The sequence below is a fragment of the Mus pahari genome, chromosome 12 (assembly GCF_900095145.1).
Source record: "Mus pahari chromosome 12, PAHARI_EIJ_v1.1, whole genome shotgun sequence".
Taxonomy (NCBI): Eukaryota; Metazoa; Chordata; class Mammalia; order Rodentia; family Muridae; genus Mus; species Mus pahari.
The window spans coordinates 88,420,734-88,441,134 of NC_034601.1; the positions used below are offsets into that span (position 1 = coordinate 88,420,734).

Below are 20,401 nucleotides of genomic sequence, written 5' to 3' on the forward strand. Positions count from 1 at the left end.
CCGGGGTGTACTTTTGAAATTATGAGCAAGCAGCCAATCAGGTGCAGACACGCCACACTAGACATATATAAGCTGCACCATTTCTGGGGCTCGGGGTCTTCCTCTCAATGAAGCAATAAAGCTTTGCCACAGAAGAATCCGGTTGTCCGAGTGTGTTCTTGCTGGCGAGATATCAGCTCGGGACAAGAGTGGTGCGAGAACACACTCGGACAACCGGATTCTCCTGTGGCAAAGCCATCCTGTAATGGCGATTGCTCACAGCTCTCTACACTCAAGTTCAGAATCTTCTTTCTAAGGAATGTTGTAACCTACCATGGGCAGGGTTTCCCATCTCAATTGATATAATCAGGACATCTCCCACAGACATGCCCACAGGCCAGTCAGATCTAAGCAACCCCTCATTGAGACTCTCTTCTGAGGTTGCTCTAGGTTGAGTCAAGTTGACAATTAAAACTAACCAGCACAATGCAGTCACATCAGAGAACCAGCATCTCTGAAGGTGTGGTAGCCATCTGGAGATTGTAAGGACCATGTTAAGAGGAAAAACTATGTCTGGTCTGTAAGGATAACAGACTACACAGTCACCTAGCTCAGACATGCATGATTGATATGTACCATGTGTGTGTGTGTGTGTGCACGCGCGCATGTGTGTTATGTGTTCCTGTATATACAGGTGTGCATGTGTGAGTGTGACAGTACATGTGTACATGTGTGAACATGCATGTGGAGGCCAGAGAACAACCTAGCTGTCACTCCTCAGGATGCCATCTACCTTGCTTTTTGTAACAAGGCCTCTTGTTGACCAGGCAGTCACCACTTTAACTGGGCTGCCTGACCTGCAAATCGCTGCATCCACCTGTCTCTGCCCCTCAGTGCTAGGATTACAAGTGCCTGTCACCATGCCCATCTTCTTCTCATGTGCTCTGAGAGATCAAACTCGGGTCGCCATGCATGAATGATGAGTATTTTAGTAGCTTGAGCTGCTCCCAACCCCTCATGTTTTTAATGTGTAATTCATCCTGTTATGTTGCCACTGAGATCTTTCCCTGTCTCATGTGACAGTGTGGCCTGAGATGTCACAGTATTTCCAACTCTGAATATTGCACTTCTTTTAAGGTAATCTTAAGAACCAAGCCACTTTTCCCACAAACCCAGTTTCCATATTAAATGTTATTAAACCAGGGGCTACCTTTGCAGCAGCTGACATTGTATGCACATAACACCTGCTGGGGTGTGGCAGTTTGCTATCTGAATAGATCACTGCTGGATGTGTCTTGACATTGTTTCACAGAGAGGCAGTGCAGCTGTATTGATTTCATTCTGAACTCTTTGATGTTGTGATTCAAGTTTTTTTTTTTCTAAATGGTATTTAAAAAACATTTTTAAGACCTTGGCACTTATACACTTGATTTCACAGCTGTGAAGAGATACCCTGTTTGGTATATGTCTCTTTTTCAGCACAAATTATTTAGCTATCAGAGCGATTTCTTCTCTGGGGCTGCAGTTACAGCAGCCAAGCTCCCTACCCCTGTGAGTAATGGACAAGATACCCTGCCTTTATCACTTTTATCCTTGTTTGTTTGTTTGTTTGTTTGTTTGTTTGTTGAGACAGGGTTTCTCTCTGTAGCCCTGGCTGTCCTGGGACTCACTCTGTAGACCAGGCTGGCCTCAAACTCAGAAATCCACCTGCCTCTGCCTCCCAAGTGCTGGGATTAAAGGCATGTGCCACCACTGCCCGGACCAATTTTATTCTTATTTATACAATATTTTAAATTTTAGAAAGCATTCATTCACTTCCCACTACCCTTGGAGGATGGGTCCTAGGACCCCACTCAATTATCAGTATCCACTGGTGCTTGAGTCCTGTGTGCAAAATGGTGCTGTATACACAGGTAACCCGGGCTCACTACACAAATACTTTAACCCATTTCTATACCTCTGGTAACATGATACAGTCCAAATACAATGTAAATGGTTCCTGTTCTGCTTGATCACAGAACAATGAGGACACAGACAACTGCATCCAGAACACCTTCTCAAGTATTTTTCATCTAAGGCTGCTTAAGTTCACAGACTCATCGACACAGTGGGCTGGCTGTGCATAAGGCTTACAGAAAGTCTGATCTAATAGACTTAATCATATTTTCCTCAAAAGCTTGTGGTAGATGTAGCTAGTACCCCTCTTTCAGTTGGCATGGGTTCTTCTTACGATACGGCACATGTCTTATTTTGTCAGACAGGTGTAGGTGTTGTATTAGATGTCTGTTGCTGCCTAACAGCTTTCCCCTGCTCTGTTGGTTCTACAGTGTAAAGGAAGGGATTATGTAGATTAAATATCAGGAAATGGATCACAAATGGAAAAGCATCTTGAATTCTGTCTAACATAAGATTGGTGATGTTTCACTTTCCTTGTCAGTTTGGTACAGCCTGCAGTCGCCAGGGAAGAGAGCATCCACAAGAGAGTCTCTAGGTCAGGTTGTCCTGTGGCATGTCTGTAGGAGATTGTCTTGATTATATTACTTCAGGTGGGAAGGCCAGCTCATTGCGGGTGGTATCAGTCCCTTGGTTTCCATCCTGGACTGTGTAAGTATAGAAAAGGGAATTGCAAACAAATAGACAAATAGAATCCTTTCTATTTTCTGCTTTTGACTGTGAATGTGATATGACCAGGTACTCCAGGTTTCTGCCTCAATCTGAAATAAAGGACTGTAACCCTAAAATTGTGGCAGAATTAACCCTTTCTGGGTGTGAAGACACTAGCCCTCATGTGAACTTCAGGTCAAGGAATGGCTCTTCTACATCCCACTGCATGTTTAAAACCTGGGATGATATGAGCACACTGGTCCACACTCATAGTCTTTGCTATTTGTAAAGCTGAGATAGGGGCATCCCTCCAGCCAGGAGTTTGGATCTAGCCTCTATAACATCAAAAGGCTGTTTATTTAAAAAATTAATGCTGATAATATAACTCAGTGATAGAGCGTGTGCTTAGCAAATCCAAGGCCCAGTGTTCAAGCCCCAGGAACTACCTAGCTAAGTAAATAGTAGGAGCTGCATTTTAGCCTCCATCTGCTAGAACAGGAGTAAGTTCCCCACAGAACCAACCAAAGGGATGAAAGCAAAAGTTATGGGAGCTTCCAGTATTTCCCAGTGCCTTTATTTTGGCTCTATAACTTTTGGCAGCTTTTAGTTTTTAGGATTCCCTGAGGGTTGCGGTGGAGGAGCTGTGAGCAGAAGCCCTTCACCAGAATCCCTGAGGCTTCGAGAGCTTTTCCAAGACTGAGTTTGTAGACTTCTTGGCTTGTTTTCTATGGAGTACAACAGTATGGCCATGGCTCAGGGTCACTTGGGGCAAAGTGCCTAGACAGTCTCCTTTTCTTTGTGTGTGTATATAGACTGTAGGTTGTATATAAGTGTGTATGTGTGTATACTAGTACATTACATATGGATTCTTGTGCTTATGGAGGCCAGAGGTCAACTCCAGGTTTCTTTTTGTCACTCTCCATCTTGTTCTTTAAGACAGCATCTTTCATTGGTCTAGAACTTGCCAAGTAGGCTACACTAGCTGTTGGGCAAGCCCCAGTGATCCACCTGTTTCCATCTCCTCAACACTGGGATTGTAACAGCATGTCACCACACTGGGCATTTTTTTGATTGGTTGGTTGGTTGGTTGGTTGGTTCTAGGAATCTAATCCAGGTCCTCATGCTTGCTCATCCAACACTTCACCATCTGAGCCTTTCCCCAGGCAACTTTTTTTCTGCTGTCCATGCCAATTCAAATCGCTAACCCTGCTGAGAATCCCTAGGTGGATCTGTGCAAAGATGGAACTGTGCCAATTAGCTTGATACCATGATTAATGTAGAACTGACCCTCCCAAGACTGGCTTATTCCTAAACAGATATTTTAGGCACTGGGACCCCTTCAGCTGACTCCACGTTGCCTTGCACAAGTGTCTTCAGCTAAGCAGATAATAATGGTAGAGTTAAATTGAAAGCTCTGGTGTCTTAATGCCTCCAGGGTTTCTGAAATACCATCAGCCTCTTTTTATAGATGGAGACATTTAGCACCCAAGAGCTATATAGATTTCAGCTCATACAACTTGAAACACATTGTGGATTATGACAGTCATTTCATGGAATTTTTCTTGCTGCAGGTTGAAAGTGGATCATCTGGTACAGCTCATGTTTAAAAATAGGGATGGTGGTGTGAAGATGAGCCTCGGAGATACACGCCTGTGCTTATCTACTTAGAATATTGTCAAAGACACCAAAGCTGAGAACCTCTGGCTCCACGTTGTACAAATGAAAATCCTGACCCCTATGGATAGTGTGTGCCTACTACAGAGAATACAGGCTCAGGAGAAAGTTCATATAGTAAAGTGCTTGCCACACAAGCATGAGGACCTGAGTTCAATCCTTAGCACCCATGTCAAAAGCAGATATAGTGGTGTGCACCCATTTTGGGTGTAATGGCAGATTGGAGGTCTGGGAGGTCTATAGGAGGATTTCTGAAAAGAGGGAGGGAGGAGAGAGAAGAGAGAAGAGAGAAGAGAGAAGAGAGAAGAGAGAAGAGAGAAGAGGGGGTTGACTGTGTCTAGAACTCTTCTAACTCTTCCTGAAGCAGGCATTTGCAGGGAAGGTCTTGATCACAGGTCTTCAGTTTGGTAAGGCCCTTTGTTTCATTTTATGTCTCATGTGCGGAGGGGATCTGACAAGCATCCTTAGTAAAATGATATTATATCTCCCGAGGCATTCATTATCAACCTGGTCATGGCCTTCTGGGGACAACAGAGAAAATGCACAATTCAAATTTTAACCTCAGACATTGATAAAAGAATTAAAGTAACAGCATAGTAGCAGCTAACCATCAGAGTACAGACATGTTCCCTAGGGACCATGTACACACTTAGCATCTGCTAACTTACCTATTCTTTCAACACTGTCACTTATAGGACAGTTACACCCCCATTTTACAGATAAGGAAAGTGAGAATCAAAGCAGATGGCTGAGATCACAGGGCAGACAGGGCAGTTAAGCTCAGTGAGGTAGCCCCTGCCTGACAACGAGTAAGGATCTGAAGCCAGAGTCCACTCCCAGGTTCACTCCCCTCCCCACAGTGAACAGTGACCTCTCATATACAAATCCAACATAGCAAGGTCAAGTCAGCTTCATAGCACAGTTAATATATCTAACAAATGCACAGATACCTAGTGGAGGGTTGTTCCAGAAAATTGCATCTAGACGTAGCTCTTATTGCTGTTTTTGAGAAGAGTCTCCCTATGTGGCCTAGGATGAACTACAACTTCTTCCTGCTTTCCCTAGTTCTGGGGCTACCACAGCAGCTTGGGCAGAGCTGGGCGTGGAGCCTTGGCTTCCTGCATGCTAGGCAGGCTTGATACTAAATGAGTCACATCACCAGTTCTCAGCCTCAGTTTGAAATCCACTTTCCTCCAATGCTGCGGAGCACATAGCTGTCGTGAGTGTGTGGTTGTTTCTATCTAATGCATTATGTCTGACAACCTGCGCTTGGTGCTTTTCCGGAAAGTCTTAAAGGAGCATGGTGAATGAAAAAGTTAAGTGAGAGGAGGAGGACACGATGAGTCCTAAAGTTGGAGAAGATTTTAGATATAAGGGAGAAGAAAACAGGCAGAGATAAGAATTCAAGATGAACACGGCTGGCAGACTAAACAGGGAGGGGAAGCAATAGAGAAACCACTGACCAAGAGAGGTGGCCCAGGCAAAAATGACAAGAGAACAGAGTAGCCAAAATGGCTGCATTATATAGGGATCAGGCTAGGAGAAGAGAAAACCACTGGGAGAGAGAGGTTTAGGATAGGGGTACAGTGCTGGGAGAGCTGGCCAGCATCCACTTTAATATGTTAATATTCACCTCAGCCACATTTGCCCCAGGTTTCTGAGACCTAGCATATAAGGTCATCTTCTGACTTCAAAGTAACATTATGTTCAATGAAGAAAATTTGATTTTATTGAGTTTGTTTTTGGGGGGGTTGTTGTTGTTATTGTTTTGTGGGTGTTTGGGGCATTTCTTTTTTTTGGTTTCTTGACATAACACATATATGAAAAACAGACAAATACAGGCATTCAACTGTATGAAGATTTCTGGGGTTGGTTCCCTGACTTGGCATGGCTGATTCTTAAATACTCTGTGTGTTGTCCTTTCTAGAATTTTTTTTTTTTTTCGAGACAGGGTTTCTCTGTATAGCCCCGGCTGTCCTGGAACTCACTTTGGAGACCAGGTTGGCCTCGAACTCAGAAATTCGCCTGCCTCTGCCTCCCAAGCGCTGGGATTAAAGGCGTGCGCCACCACTGCCCAGCTCTTTCTAGAATTTTTATGAGCATGTATTAATTAATTGTTCATATTAGTGAATCAGTTTGATATTCTCACATGCCCATGTGTTGTGCATGAATCAAACCCTACCCTAATTCTCCCACTGTCCCTGACCATGCCCTTCTCAGCCCTTCATTAGGGATGGGAATGTGTGTGTGTGTGTGTGTGTGTGTGTGTGTGTGTGTGTGTGTGTGTACATGCACACATCTCTGCAATCTATGAATTTATATATAGTTCACATTAAGTTCTGATGATCTTTAGTTAACTGTTTCATCTTCTTGGTCTCCTGTCTTCCTTCCTTTGGCCCTGTAACATGAAAAAGCAGTGTGAGATAATCCATATACACTGAGGTTCTCTATTTGGCTCTCAGTGTTCTCTGTGTCAATTCACATAGTTCTGTTGTGATATCTTTAATTTGATTAGTCTTTTAAAAAGATTTATTTTTATTTTTTATATAGGGGTGTTATATACATGCAGAGGTGTGCACTGACCACAGAGGCCAAAAGAGGTTGTTGGTTCCCTGGGAACTAGAGTTACAGATGGTTTTGAGATGCTATGTGGACACTGGAAATTGAACCAAGGTTGTCTTCAAGAACAGCCAGTGGTCTTAACTGCTGAGCCATCTCTTCCACCCTGATGATAGAAGTCTATAGTACATGTACCATTATTAACACTGTTGTGGTTTTCATGTTATGTATTGTACCAAGAAGTTTGGTTTAGCTCTTCTAACATCTTCTGTATCTCTATCATGTTAATTATCCTTCTGACTTCCTCATTAGAAAATGGTAATAATCACTGCCATAATATCTTGCATGCAACTGAACTCATCTGTGGCATTTCTGGCTAAAATTCTTCCCTGTGCACTGCCTTTCCCTTCTTCTCTATGTGAACTGTAAATTGTGTGTTCCATCTCCTTGCTGAACTTTGTCCTACAGACTGAGTGCTTGTCATTCTTTGTCTTAGTTAGGGTTTCATTGCTGTGAAGAAACACCATGACCAGGCAACTCTTATAAAGACAACATTTAATTGGAGCTGACTCACAGGTCCAGAGATTTAGTCTATTATCATCAAAGAGGGAGCATGACATAATCCAGGCAGGCATGGTACAGGAGGAGCTGAGAGTTCTACATCTCCATCTGAAGGCCGCTAGGAGAAGTCTGGTTTCCAGGCAACTAGGATGAGGGTCTTAAAGCTCACATCCACAGTGACACACTTACCTACTCCAACAAGTCCATACCTCCAAATAGTGTCACTCCCTGTGCCAAGATTATTCAAACCACCACACTTCCAAGGTTCCTCTATGAGAGTCTAATATCCAACACAAGACATCTCCCAGCCTCTGGAATAGAGTTTCTCTGTTACAAGCTATCATCCTTCAAAACCCAAGGAATGAGATTAAGAACCTTGAGAAACCAAGATCCAAGGATGCTCAGGGATGCACAAGCCTCTTCTATAAGATAGCCCGCTGTCTGCACCGACTCCAAACACTATCCAACCCTTACATCATCTCTAGGTGATGTCAAGACTAACAGTATCAGGTCCCTCTGTGAGATGGCCCAGTGTCTTCACAGAATCTGAGCATCATTTCTAAATGACATCACATCTCACTCAATGTCAGGTTCATGTACCACCTGCACTCGATCATCTCTAGATGACATCATACTTTTCAGTGTCATACTGTGCTGTTTAGGAAATATTAACAAGAGAAAGTCTGCAAATTTTCAGTAGAGACATCATTATTCTTCTGGAATGGTCTGTGGTTGGTTGGACATAGAAACAGAACCCCTGGATATGAAGAGCTGTCTGAGCTCCCTGCTGAAGGCTCCAGGAGGCCTTGACTCTTTGATGGAGCTGTCTCCTCAGCATGAGCCTGTACTACAAATGCTATAGCCATTCTTCCCCTGGACTTCTGCCTGGGCTTGTGATGGAAGCAACCTGATGTATGCATCTCTCTCCAGCCTACATAGAGGCATAGAACTATGCCAGGACACTCTTCCTTTATTTTTCCTTTAGTGTCATTTCATGCAATGTTGCATTTGTTTAAAAGTGGGAGGTCAGACTGGCCCCTGTGACTCCATCTTAGCTGGAAGCAAAAGTGGTTTCAAGTGATTTTGGATTGCTTCCTGCCTTCCTGTATAGCCATCTGTACACTGCACAGGCTTACTTTCATCTGTGTACTGGCTGACACATCTCATTTACAAAATAAATTTGAAGAAAGACAAATGACCTGCTCCACAAAGGCATTCACAACATAAGAAAGATTTTACTATCTGAAAGATTTGTTCGAATCCATGAGAACAGAGAAATGAAAATACAAATAGCCAGTAAGGTTTTTCCTCTCTTTCTCTCTGTAATTCTGAGGATTGAACGCAGGGCCCCCTGAATGTTCAGCAAACATACTACCTGTTATCTCAAGTGCTTGGTAGTTCTCCCACTCAGAAGAAATGTTATTTGATGTGTCCATAATATGACTTTTTGTGTAGTCATCAAAATAGCTGGACTTAAGATTTAATGATAATGATTTTATTGTAGAAAAATGTTACATGAAAGAATATTAGTATTGTTCTGACTGGTGTCTCTGTGACCGTTCCCTTCCCTCTATTTGCAAGGTTGCTATTGTAAATATGCATTACTTTCCAATTTGGAGTGGAGTCATTTGTCTTTGGAATTTGTGTGGCAGAGCTTGGCACTTTTCCATAAAGTGGCAGACAGGAAATGCTTCAGCTCCTGTGTACTAGAGGGGCCAGAGTCACCATTCCAGCACTGTAACCCAACCAAGAGATTCCAGGATGGATAGTGATGTGGCTGTGTGTTAGGAGACATTGACTTTCACAAGCAAGTGGCCCGTTGGCTTTGCCACCTGAGCATTGTATGCTAACATCCCTTTCCTTCCCTTCCACTGGGGGCTTCTAAGAGTGTGGATCAAATGAGGCTGCATCTCACCATGCTTAGGTGTTGGCAGGCCATGTTCACTGGCTGGTTTGGTTGGTTGGTTGGTTGGTTGGTTGGTTTGGTTTGCTTTTATACCCTGAGGTGCTTTTTTTAAAAAGCCGTTATCATGGAGTCTACACAGGCCAGAAAGGGTATGGTCTTTACAAAGGAAGCAAGTCATTTCTTCCTCCTTTAAAGGCATTCTTTAAAGACTATCATCCTACTGTCGTTTTGACTTTATTTTATTCCCCAAGTGAAAAAGATCATATTTGGCAAGATCCTGAGGCTTGAATCAAAAAAGGGGGGGAAAAACCAGAAAATGTTTTGTGGTGTAGTATTCTGGGACTAAGAGAGCGGTCAGGAGACTTTTCTAGTCCACTTTCCCCAGCACCCAAGTAAAGCCTTCGGCTGCTACAGCCCTGGAAGGAGAGGCAAGCCCAGGTGTGTACAATCACAAAGGCAAGGTCACATGAGTGTAGGCTGTACACAGTCAGTCATACATCATTCTGAATGGTAGTGGGTAAGATGATCTGAAGTAAAACTCACTCTGGTTTACACCTGGGAGGGGGATCAAAGGCTCATTCCAAGGACAACCCATGTTATGGAGGAACAGCGACTACAAGACTCTTGTCTTGTTTACTTGGAGTTTTCTCACAAGCTCTCAGGAATCTCAGCCAGCTTCATTCATGGACCTTATTCCAACACCAAGGTCTTTAGCAGAGACCAATATAGTATCCTGTGTTTCTGTGTCACCATTTATACCACAAGTCATATGTTTGTTAATTGATCACTTTTGCTTCATGGTCTTTCAGATTTGACATAGGACAGGGGAAGTAGACTCTCCCAAACCAGTGTGGCTAGGATAATCTTGGAACCACTAAGAGTGAGTTGAGCTACATGTGGTAGCTCAAGTGTAATCCCAGCACTCAGGGGGCTGAAGCAGGAGGACTGCCATAAATTCAAATGTACCCTGGGCTACATAGCAAGTTCCAGGACAGCCCAGGCTATAGAGTGAGACCCTGTTGCACAAAAACCAACCAAACAAAATATTAAAAAGACTAGGTTGGTCTCACTAAATGTTACATGGGGTCAAATTAGCTTTGCCAAAAGACCCCTTCCTCACCCATCCCAGGGAGCTTCCACTGAGCTTTCTGAATAGCAAATTGCCCCTCTTTCTACTCCTCCTTCATCTTCATTCCTGAGGGCATGCTGCTCCTGAGCTGTCCCTAAGTGCATACTCAGTATCTGAGCAATTGGGGCCTCAGTGTAACCAGTCATGAGCTCTGTGCCCACTGCCAGTCAGGGCTTCTTGACTCACAGCTGTAACCTTTCTCCTTCTGTTTCCTCAGAGATTGAAGGTACCACAGTGTCTGAAATTTCTGGGCCATTTTCCACAGAAGATATAGCCAGCAACTGCGTTCCAGCACAGGCTCTGAATGAGCCCATCTTGTGGATTGTGTCCTATGCTCTGATGAGCGTGTGCGGAGCCATTCTCCTGGTTCTGATCCTCCTCCTGCTACTTCCGCTGCACTGCCGACATGCCCCCCGAGACCCTGAGGTAGTTAATGATGAGTCCTCACTAGTCAGACATCGCTGGAAATGAAGAGCCTCATCTGAACTCCAGCAGCCTTGAACTCAGCTCTTCCAAGAGGGACATCTCCAGTTGGCTTCTCTGCCCATTAGTCAGGAACCTCGACTGTGCATCTGACTGCCTTCCAGACTCGCTGTATCTTGATTACTCTTGATTTCCAAGTTTTCAGATCTTTTCTACTTCAGAGAGAAATGATAATAAAAACACTTCATTGTGAACCAAAACAGTGCATTGGGCTTCAGGCTTTATGGGACTGGTTATGCCAAACTGCCCAGTGTACCACCAAAACCAAAACCAACGCAAACAAAGAAAAAAAAATAGGCAAGCCATGGTTAGTTACTATATTCTCTTCAACCTCAGGAAAAATGAGTGCATTCAGTTGCTTGCTCTCTTGCCTAGAGGAAACTTTTGGTATTGACCATATTAAAGGGCGTTTTGTGCTAGACAACTGCCTAGTCTAGAACAAGTGAGAAGGCTTTTATTATCCTAGCAGGGGAAGTAGACTTGAGTCAAATGAGAGAATCACTCAGCCTTCTTCTGCACCTGACTGTACTGCAGGACCTTGGGTAGGTCCCAGGCTTGCCAGCAATGAGAATCCATACACAGATCACACTAGCCCTTGCCAGGAAGTTCTTTGCCCATCTAGGAAGAGTGAGATAGCATTCTAATAAAGTGTAGTATCTTTGGCATGCAGGTAAAGATGCCACTGTGTGACTTGGCCAGTGTTCTGAGTTAGTTCAGGCAGCTTGATTCCCACTATTGCCTCTGCGATGAGGCAGAACAGGTGTTGGGCTGTATGCTGCTCTTGACATTCTGTCACCAAGCTGGCCATGGTCACACACACTTACTCAGATTTCAAGTTAATTAATCATGTTTTAATGAGGAAAACAAACTCTCTCATCTCTGCTGCCATAATTGTTTCTTTTCTCTAAATCTTCTTTGGAACTAAATTGGTAATTACTGATCTGGGAAATGGAGACATGGCCAGATGCCTGTGCTTCTGACCAGCTGTCAGGGAAGGAAAACTCGTGACTTGGAGTCATTTCCACTTTTCTGAGTCCTTTGAAGCCATGCATTTCCCTTCGTAAGATGCCTTGGGCCCAAGTGTACCAATCCACGGCAACTTGAAGGCACCTGACTGGCAGATAACCTCTATGGTTCTTCCCTGGGGGTTGAGGGTGGGGTGGGGTGTGATAAAGCCTTGGCAATGGGAGATCAGCAGTGCCTTTATTTACTGCCATTTGAGACCTTTGCCAAAGAAAGGTGGAAGCATGTTACTCCATGTGCCCACTTGTTTATGATGGGATGTTAATTGACATACAAAGCTACCTTGTGGACACCCCCCCCCCCCCCCCCCCCCCCCCCCCCCGCTCCTGTGCCAAGTTCAGTGTTCACTTTGTGATGCTACCTGCTACCAGGATAGGTTGGACAAAAAACATTCCACCCAGAGTGCTAAGCAGCCCCTCCAACAGGAGGGTCTTTGGTGTTGACAACAGTCTTTGTGTGGATGTCTCAGCCATCTGTTCTGCTCACTCAGTCAGCGCCGTATTGAGAAATACATGGCCATGCCAAGGACACTCAAGAGCCATCCAGGAATGTCACAGTGAACTGGAAGACTCCCCAGCAGCCAGAGGAACCTTCTGTGAGATTCTCGTGTGAGAGGAGCTGAGCTGTTGAAGAAGATCCAACCGAAGCAGGGATAGCTTTGTGTTCTCAAATGCTCACAGATGTGTCCACCATGCTCTGGTTGAGCATGAATAATTTCAAAATTCACTACAGAATTATAATCTCTGGAAGTGGGATCTGTTCACCTGTTGATTTTTCCTTTGATTACTTACTATCTTCTAGGCAGGTTTGCATGAAAAAGAACCAAGTTTTCCCAGACTCTGCCTCCCTTCCCTGTTCTATGAGAACTCTGAGTCCCTGAAATAGGAGGATTGCTCAATCTTCATACTCATGTTATCTGAGTCTTTGTATTGGGTCAGGCTTCTGAAGTGCAGGATGTCAAGGCAGGTGGAAGATTACCAGCATTTTATGTACTTCATATCAAATGTGTCTACCTTTGTATCTCAGATGCCACTTGATGTGACATTTTGGTGGGAATACTTAAATTACAAAAGCATAGCTTAGCAACCAGAATGAAATTGGCGGTTGAATTTGGGACATTTTCTTGGCATATACTTAGTCAAAACTGTTGTGATGCCCACCTTCTCAAGTTCTGCAAATTGAGACTTCACTTGGCAGACATTCAGGAGTGTTTGCCTTGAACAGGAATCAAAATAGCAGCCTTTTGAGGGCCTCAGTTTTACCTTGAATAGAATGAGGAACAGACTGGAAGATCTTTCTTCCCACATTGAGAGTCGCAGGTGATCTGTGTCCAGTGTCCTGGTATGGCCTATGGAATTTCTTCCTTTGATTTTTGTTTGTTTGTTTGTTTGTTTGTCTTTTGTTTTGGGGGGGGGGTTTCTTGCCAGAAACAAGTGCCTGGAGTTAAAGAGGTATATCTGCTACATAAGACCATGGGATATGCTTCTCCCAGCACAAATCACTCCTGAGCATTTTGGAAAGAATTTATATGACTGGTCCTGAAACCCAGAGGTTTGGGTTGGAGACACATTTGGGAGTGACCAGAAAGCAGCAATAAGGACTCCAAGGAAATCTGAGGAAGAGATTTCTCCAAAACTTATTCCATCCTCTTCTTTAAGAGGTGGGGAGGGACTACTTGATGATTTAATTAAGAATGGGAATTTGCTAAATTGGCCTTAACCCTTTCTCACCTGGTGGAGCAGCTATGCCTAGCTGGGATTTGAGTTCTAGCTTCCTCCCTGTGAGTGGGCTGCTGCCCAGAAGTCTGTCCCACAGACAAGGATAATTGAGTTTCGCAGCGTTTATCTTTATTAGTGGAAACCAAATAGCTGGACAGCATCCCAGCGTGTTTTCTTTTGCATGGACTTATTAGAATTGATTATTGGCACAGTCACAGGAGAAAGTAACCTCCACTATCTTCTGAGGAAAAGCAATACAAAACAGGAAAAACATACATATAGGATTATGTACATCTCCGGTATGTTTTAAGAATTATAGACCTGAATGTGTAGCCATTTACCCCTTTGACAGTGAAGCAGTTTTGCGGGGGGGGGGGGTGTAAGAGACTCATACTGGGGGTAAAGCAAGGTCCCAGAATAAGCAGAGTTAGCGATTTGGAAAATGCTTCTTCCATCTGGGAATTAGCTTTCCTTCATCCTCTAGTTAGCCTACTGTGTTGGAGGTGTCATTTTTTATTTTACAGAGCTATAACTTCCCTCCACACAATTTCAAGAATGTTTGGGCATTGAAGTCAATGTTGACAGAGAGGACTTGTGGGAGATAGGTAGCCTGCATGTTGCCTGAGCCAAACAGAGATTGGTCAATTCCATCAGCAAAAAGTTGAGGATCGCTGGGAGTTGATAAATTCTAAACCCTTAGAGGGGGACAAGGCCTGAAGGAGTCAGGAGAGAGGAATGTTCCCCACCTCAGCCTGCAGTTTCAGTGTTCTGGAGAGTCAAGATATCTGAACGATATAGGCAACCCAATTTACTCCAGTGTTTTTAGCATGGCCTACATTTTGGGAATCTCCAAAGGGAAGCCCTCAAGTTGGTCACTGGCCACTGAGCAGACATTCAACAGAAAACAATTTGTTTTGTTTAGAAGATGCCTATTCCAGTAAGGCCAGAATTCCTTGAGTTCAGGAACAGGACCCAGGCCTGAGGCTGCAGGTTCAAGGCTAAGTGCTGGGAAGTTCACTGGGCAAGGGAAAGTTACTTGGGCCACACTGACTTGGCCAAGTTTCTTTGGGGCACTATGTACCCAGGAAAGACTACTGACAGCCAGAGCTGGACAGTCCCATGATAACCAGCCTTGTTGGACCACCCACCCACTCTGAAAGCTGTTGTCAACCTCAGATCTGTGCCCTGTCTTCAGTGGCTGTGGTCTTCCTGTGGAAGTGGGTCTCACGGATCTTAGGGCACGTAAGTATCCAGCCTCATTCAGAGTCAGGCATCTGAATTATAGTCTGGCTGACTGCACTGGGTCAGAGAGTGAACTGAAGCAATTGTCATGTTGCTAAAGATTTTGAAAACCAAACTGATCCTCGTGGTGACACCCATGTGTCTACAAAGCCCACGAATGAGGGGTTCATTAGAGGTGGGCAAGTGAGTACTCATAATATCAAATTCAAAGGATGGTGATTTTTTCCTCCCTCCCACCACACAAGCTTCCTTTGGATTTAGTGTCAGATGTCACACCCAGATGCCCTATGTGTCTAAATTTAACTGTGCCCTATTATTTTTACTCTTAAGGAGAAGATGGTAGATGAAGGCTAGAGTATAAGTTCAAATCCCTATTAGGACTCATGGGGTTTTTGTTTTGTTTTGTTTTGTTGTTTTGGTTTTTAATCAAACCCTGGGTTATATTTGTATCCCAGTGAAGACCAGAAAGTGCATGATGTTAAATCATCTATTAAGGAATGGTCAGTGTCAGGAAAGTGCCAGATGCACACACCCCCATTTACAACTGGAGAAATGTTTGAGATAAGCTGTAGCACATGGCATGTCCCTCACTCATCAGAGTAGAGCACACAGCCAGTATGAATTTTTACCCATATGCTTCATAATTACAATGGGTAGAGGCACAATCAGCCCTCTTAAGCTAAGCACAGCTGTGATCACATTGGTGTCTGTAGAAAGAGACCACTGACACCTGAGTTTTCTGTGCAGCCCTACCTGATTCAACACTGCTGTATCTTCTCTGGTGGGGTGGAAATTAGATAGTTTGTATTTGTAACAGATGCACAGATCTGGGTGGGACCGGGCTTGCTGATTTCTCCCGCTCATTCTGTGTGGGCTCTACTAGAACCTTCTGAGATAAGTAAGCTGTGGCATCCTACCAGGGGACGAAAAGTCTCACAGGGGCTCCACGTTGTCAGGATGGGTACTGCTGAATGAAGAATGAAGTGCTAAGAGAGCATTGGGCAATCTCCTTCTGAGATAAAAAAACAAACCGACATAGCTAATTAAGGCTTTATCAATCGGTAGTAAAAATCACAAGAAGTAAAATTTCTTGGGGTTAGGAGTGAAGTTCAATAGTGTAGCTCTTGCCTAGCATTCACAAATCCCTGGTACTGAAAAGGAAGGGAGAAGGAAACGAGGAAGGGAAATGTCTTCGTAGCTTTGTGAACTCTTGTCCTTTGGCCCAGGAGTTTAAAATGCTGCCCCATCAATTCCTCCTTTGCTGCAGGATCATGCATTCTTACCAGTGAGGAGCTTTATCAATGACTCAGTCCAAACCCTCAGCGTGGGCGGGGTTCTCACGTGCAAGTAAAAGCTGAAGTTTGGAGTGTAAAATGGCTTGTTTCCTACTGCCTCTGTTCTTCTGCACACTTGAGTACCCTTAAGCCTCTGGGCACTGAAAGGGCTACTCGTGTCTCCTACTTCTCAGGCATGTAAGGTTTGGGTTCTGCTGGGAGAGCTCTAAGCCATGCACCAGGCATAGTGGCACATGACTTTAATCCCAGTGCTTGGAAGGCAGATGTAGATCTCTATGATGCCTGATGTACACAGTTCCATACCACCCAAATTACATGATAAGGCCTTGATGGTGAGTAAGTAAATAAACAAATAAATAAATAAATAAATAAGTGATCCAAGCCATCTACTGAATTCTAAAAGATGCAGAAAGTAGTTCTTTATACAATGTATTTTGTATTTTTTCCATATTTTCCTACGGGGTTCTTGAGTGTCAATTGTATTTCTGAAGATGCTTCTAATTAGTTAATGTTTTCTTGGGGAATCTCCCTCTATTTCCAGGGCACTGAACTGATTTCAAATCAAATTGTGATTAGACTACTGTGCAGAACAGAGAGGCATTCGTGCCACAGAGTAGCTCCTCACAAATGCCCACATGGTTGCTAGGCCCTCCAACCTGGAGTTTTCTAGAATAATCTTATTTTTGTACTTGTCCACCCTGCTAAAATGTATACCTCTGAAAAGGAGCGAGGTGTCTGACTCAGTATGAATAAATAACACTTCCTACTTGGGTTCAGAACTGTTTCTTTAACCTCACGCCTCATGGGTCTCAGCTCTGGAATTCCTGCAGGTCACAGAACATACAGGTTTCTGGAAAATATCAAAGCTAAGTGAGTAGACGAAGGGCCCAGACTCAATGCAGGACTAGAACCTGAGAATCAGCTGCCAGGCACTACTCAATGATGCACAGCCCCGGTGTTTGCCCTGGTGTGGTGCTTAGCTCAGCTCAGTTATCTCAGAAGCAATCCTGCAGCTACACCTCAGGACCTGGTGCATAACCATCTGTGTGGTAAGGATGTGGCTTAGTGGTCCAGCCACTCAGTAAACCAAACAACACTTTCTGAGAACTGTAATTTAATTTTTAAAAATGGTTTCTTCAATGGCTAGGGAGATGGCCCAGTGGGTGAAGTACTCACTATGAAAACATGAGGACTGTGTTCAGATCTCTAGGGCCCATGTAAAACCAAACCACACCAGGGCTGGAGGAAGGTGGGAATACAGACAACTGGATTCCCTGGGCTGCCTGGTCGGCCTGTTTAGCTTGGAAGAGAGAACTCCAAGTTTGGTAAGAGGCTATGTCTCAAAAAGTAAGGTGGAGAACAATAGAGAAAGATACCCAAAATTGAGCTGTGGCCACACAAAGACAGAAAGCACAGCTGCCCACAAACAGACATCAATATATGTGACAAGGAGACACACAGTGTAGGTTCTTCCACGACTGTACACCCCTATTAACAGTATCCCTGACAAGAGGAGATGAAAAATTCTCAAAGAATTCAGATACTATTTGAGCTGGTACAGTGGTATGTTCCAATACTCAGACCCAGGATGGGGAGGGTTGGGGAGTGACTAGGACAGGAGGATTGTGAGTTCCTGGTCGACTAGGCTACACGTGAGGCCCTGTCTCAAAATACTAGCAAAACCTTCATTAGGAGGAGGCAGCAGTGAGTGGGTAAACACCCTGGTTGCGACTCTCTGATCACCAGGGAGACACTTCCCATTGATTTTGTTTTGGAAACCACAATCCCAAGTGAATTGCATTTTGCCATCCCTATTTGTGGGTGTCTTTGCAGGTGTGATTTCACATATCTGTCACTAGGTGGAGGTGTTGAGAAGCTTTGTGGACAGACCTGTCCTTGGATACTGTAAATGTGGGTCACTTTCTCAGGCAGGTTTATCGAATGACTATCCTTCCACACCACTGCTTACAGGTCTCGCCCAGACTGTTTCAGGTTTCCAGATTACGTTTTATCTTCAAATTCTCTATGTGCATGTGTGCTTGACTGTCATGCTGGAAAGAAAACTGAGGCGCAGAAGGATGCCTCAATGTGTCTAGGTTCTCACTCTCAGACGTATGGTCCATATTAAAAACAAAATAAAACAGCCAAACAAAACCACCATTTTGTAGGACTGGAGAGATGGATCTGTGATGCAAGTTCGGGGACCTGAGTTCAAATACACAGAACCCACACACTATGCCAGGCTCGTCAGTATACACCTGCTTTCCCTGCGACTGAGACGGGAGGCAGAGACAAGACTGCTCCTGGAGCCTAGGGATTAGCTAACAGGGCTACGTGGAAAAGTTTCAGGCCAGTGAGAGATCCTACTCAAAAGGTAGAAGGAACCTAAGGATTGACACCCAAGGTTGTTCTTCAACCTATACAACGCAGACCTTAACAGGCATACACAGAAACACACACACACACACACACACACACACACACATTTATTTTAAAGTTTGTCTCATGACTAGATCTATCATCTTAACCCTGTGCAGTTGCTCTTATGTGACTGAAATGGAAAATCAAAGAGGTTGTGGGGGTTTGGGGGTGTTGCTTTGTTTTGTTTTTAATTTACTAACACCAAACCACAATAAGTAAAATGTTCAGGATATATAACATTAAAGGAAAGGGACTGACAGACTGTGAGCTGAGATATTTCTCCTTCAAAGAAACTCTGAACTCACACACTGAAAATACTTCTAATCCCTGAGGTGGGGGCAGGGGCACAAAGAAGATGGACTCCTTCCAGAAAGGATGTGGGCAGAGTCAGGAAGCTTGGTTTTGTGGGATGGATCACACAGGCCAAGACCCCAGCATGTGACTGTGACATAGAACATAAAAATGAAGATTTCCAGTCTAACATATACAAATTATATGTAAATGAACAAAATGTAGTCAGCATATCTGAGTTTCAGACTAGGAATCCTACTGATCCAGGAGAACTGCTGGAGACAAAAGTACAATTACACCAGTGTCCAGCTTGTAAAGCCAGTGAGTCAGTCCATCGGGCTTGCTTACAGAACACAAGTGAGTGAGTCACAGGAATGTGGGTGACCCCCAGACAGCAGCAGCACCTCAAAATCCAACCCCATCACGAATTGCAGTCTCAGAGAAGCTACATCATGACTCTAGCGTTTTCCAAGGCCACTTGTAGCTAGAGTCCCCAGTGAGGGTCTCCTGATCCTCTCTGTGGAGTGTCAATACTTTCATTACATTGCCGTAACTTGGCTACTGCCATGGTGTGCTGCTTTAGTGACCATGGCTATAGGGAAGAGGCCAACATGAAGTCTTGCTATAAGAGGTTACAAGAGCAATAAGCTGCCATACAACAAAGGTCTGGCTAATTCCATCTTCTTCAGACAAGTGTAACCTCAGACAGCCTGCCGATCTGCCGAGGAGCAGAGAAACTAGGCGGGACTTCCAGGAGAACCACACACAGACTGTGCCCTGCCTTGATACACAATTTGATCTGGTTGTATTTTAGGGTTTTTCTTGGCAGCTCAGGTGCACACAGGCTGGGGGAAAAAAAAAGTCTGACCCTTCAGACTAGTGACAGCATAGTTACACAATCTTAAGGTATATACTTTTCAATGGCCCTGACCCGGAACTAGATATGTACCATTTGCTGAAAACAGAAAATACAGAGGCCTTCTAAAATGAATAAGTATTTATGGATATTGGTTGATAAACAATGATGTTGTAGTACTATTTGTTGTCTGGGTCAGTTGGGATTAGTAGGAGCAGATCGGAGCCTGTAACTTGGTCCCTTGTAAAACTCCGTTAAAGATTTCTGTAAAACAGCATCTTATTCCTTCAACATATGATGTTTTTTGTGCTGTTTGGTAAATACAAAGCCAAGTCCTTTATCAGTGGCAGACACACAGACTTAAAGACAGATTCACAAGGCAGCCTAAAGGCAGGACAGAAGCAGACTCACAAAACAGATGAAGGACAGAAGACATGTGAATCATAAAGTGAAGAACTCCAATCAGGACTTGCTCTCTGTTAAATGACTCCAGGGGGAAGGGCTTTTCTTTCCTTAATGTAACACAGATGCATTATGGGTGATTCTTAGTTAATCACTGATGTGTTTAATCCTAGCACAGGGCCACACTGGAGCTCCCTGTTAATTTGAGAATGTCAGGGCAGCTTACCAGGTTGGGCTGGGGTGAGGTGCTATGGAAGC

The 20,401-nt window shown here is 44.1% G+C and overlaps 1 protein-coding gene across 1 annotated transcript in view; it reads left to right on the plus strand.

Annotated features, from left to right (window-relative positions):
* The window catches only part of Bace2 (beta-secretase 2), an 85,421-nt gene extending 68,477 nt beyond the window's left edge, over positions 1 to 16,944 (plus strand). Inside the window, exon 9 of the mRNA XM_021209328.1 lies at positions 10,630 to 16,944. Coding sequence (XP_021064987.1) covers positions 10,630 to 10,883 — 254 coding nt within the window. The 3' untranslated portion in view covers positions 10,884 to 16,944. The remainder of the gene's footprint in view (positions 1 to 10,629) is intronic.
* Positions 16,945 to 20,401: the final 3,457 nt, after the last annotated feature.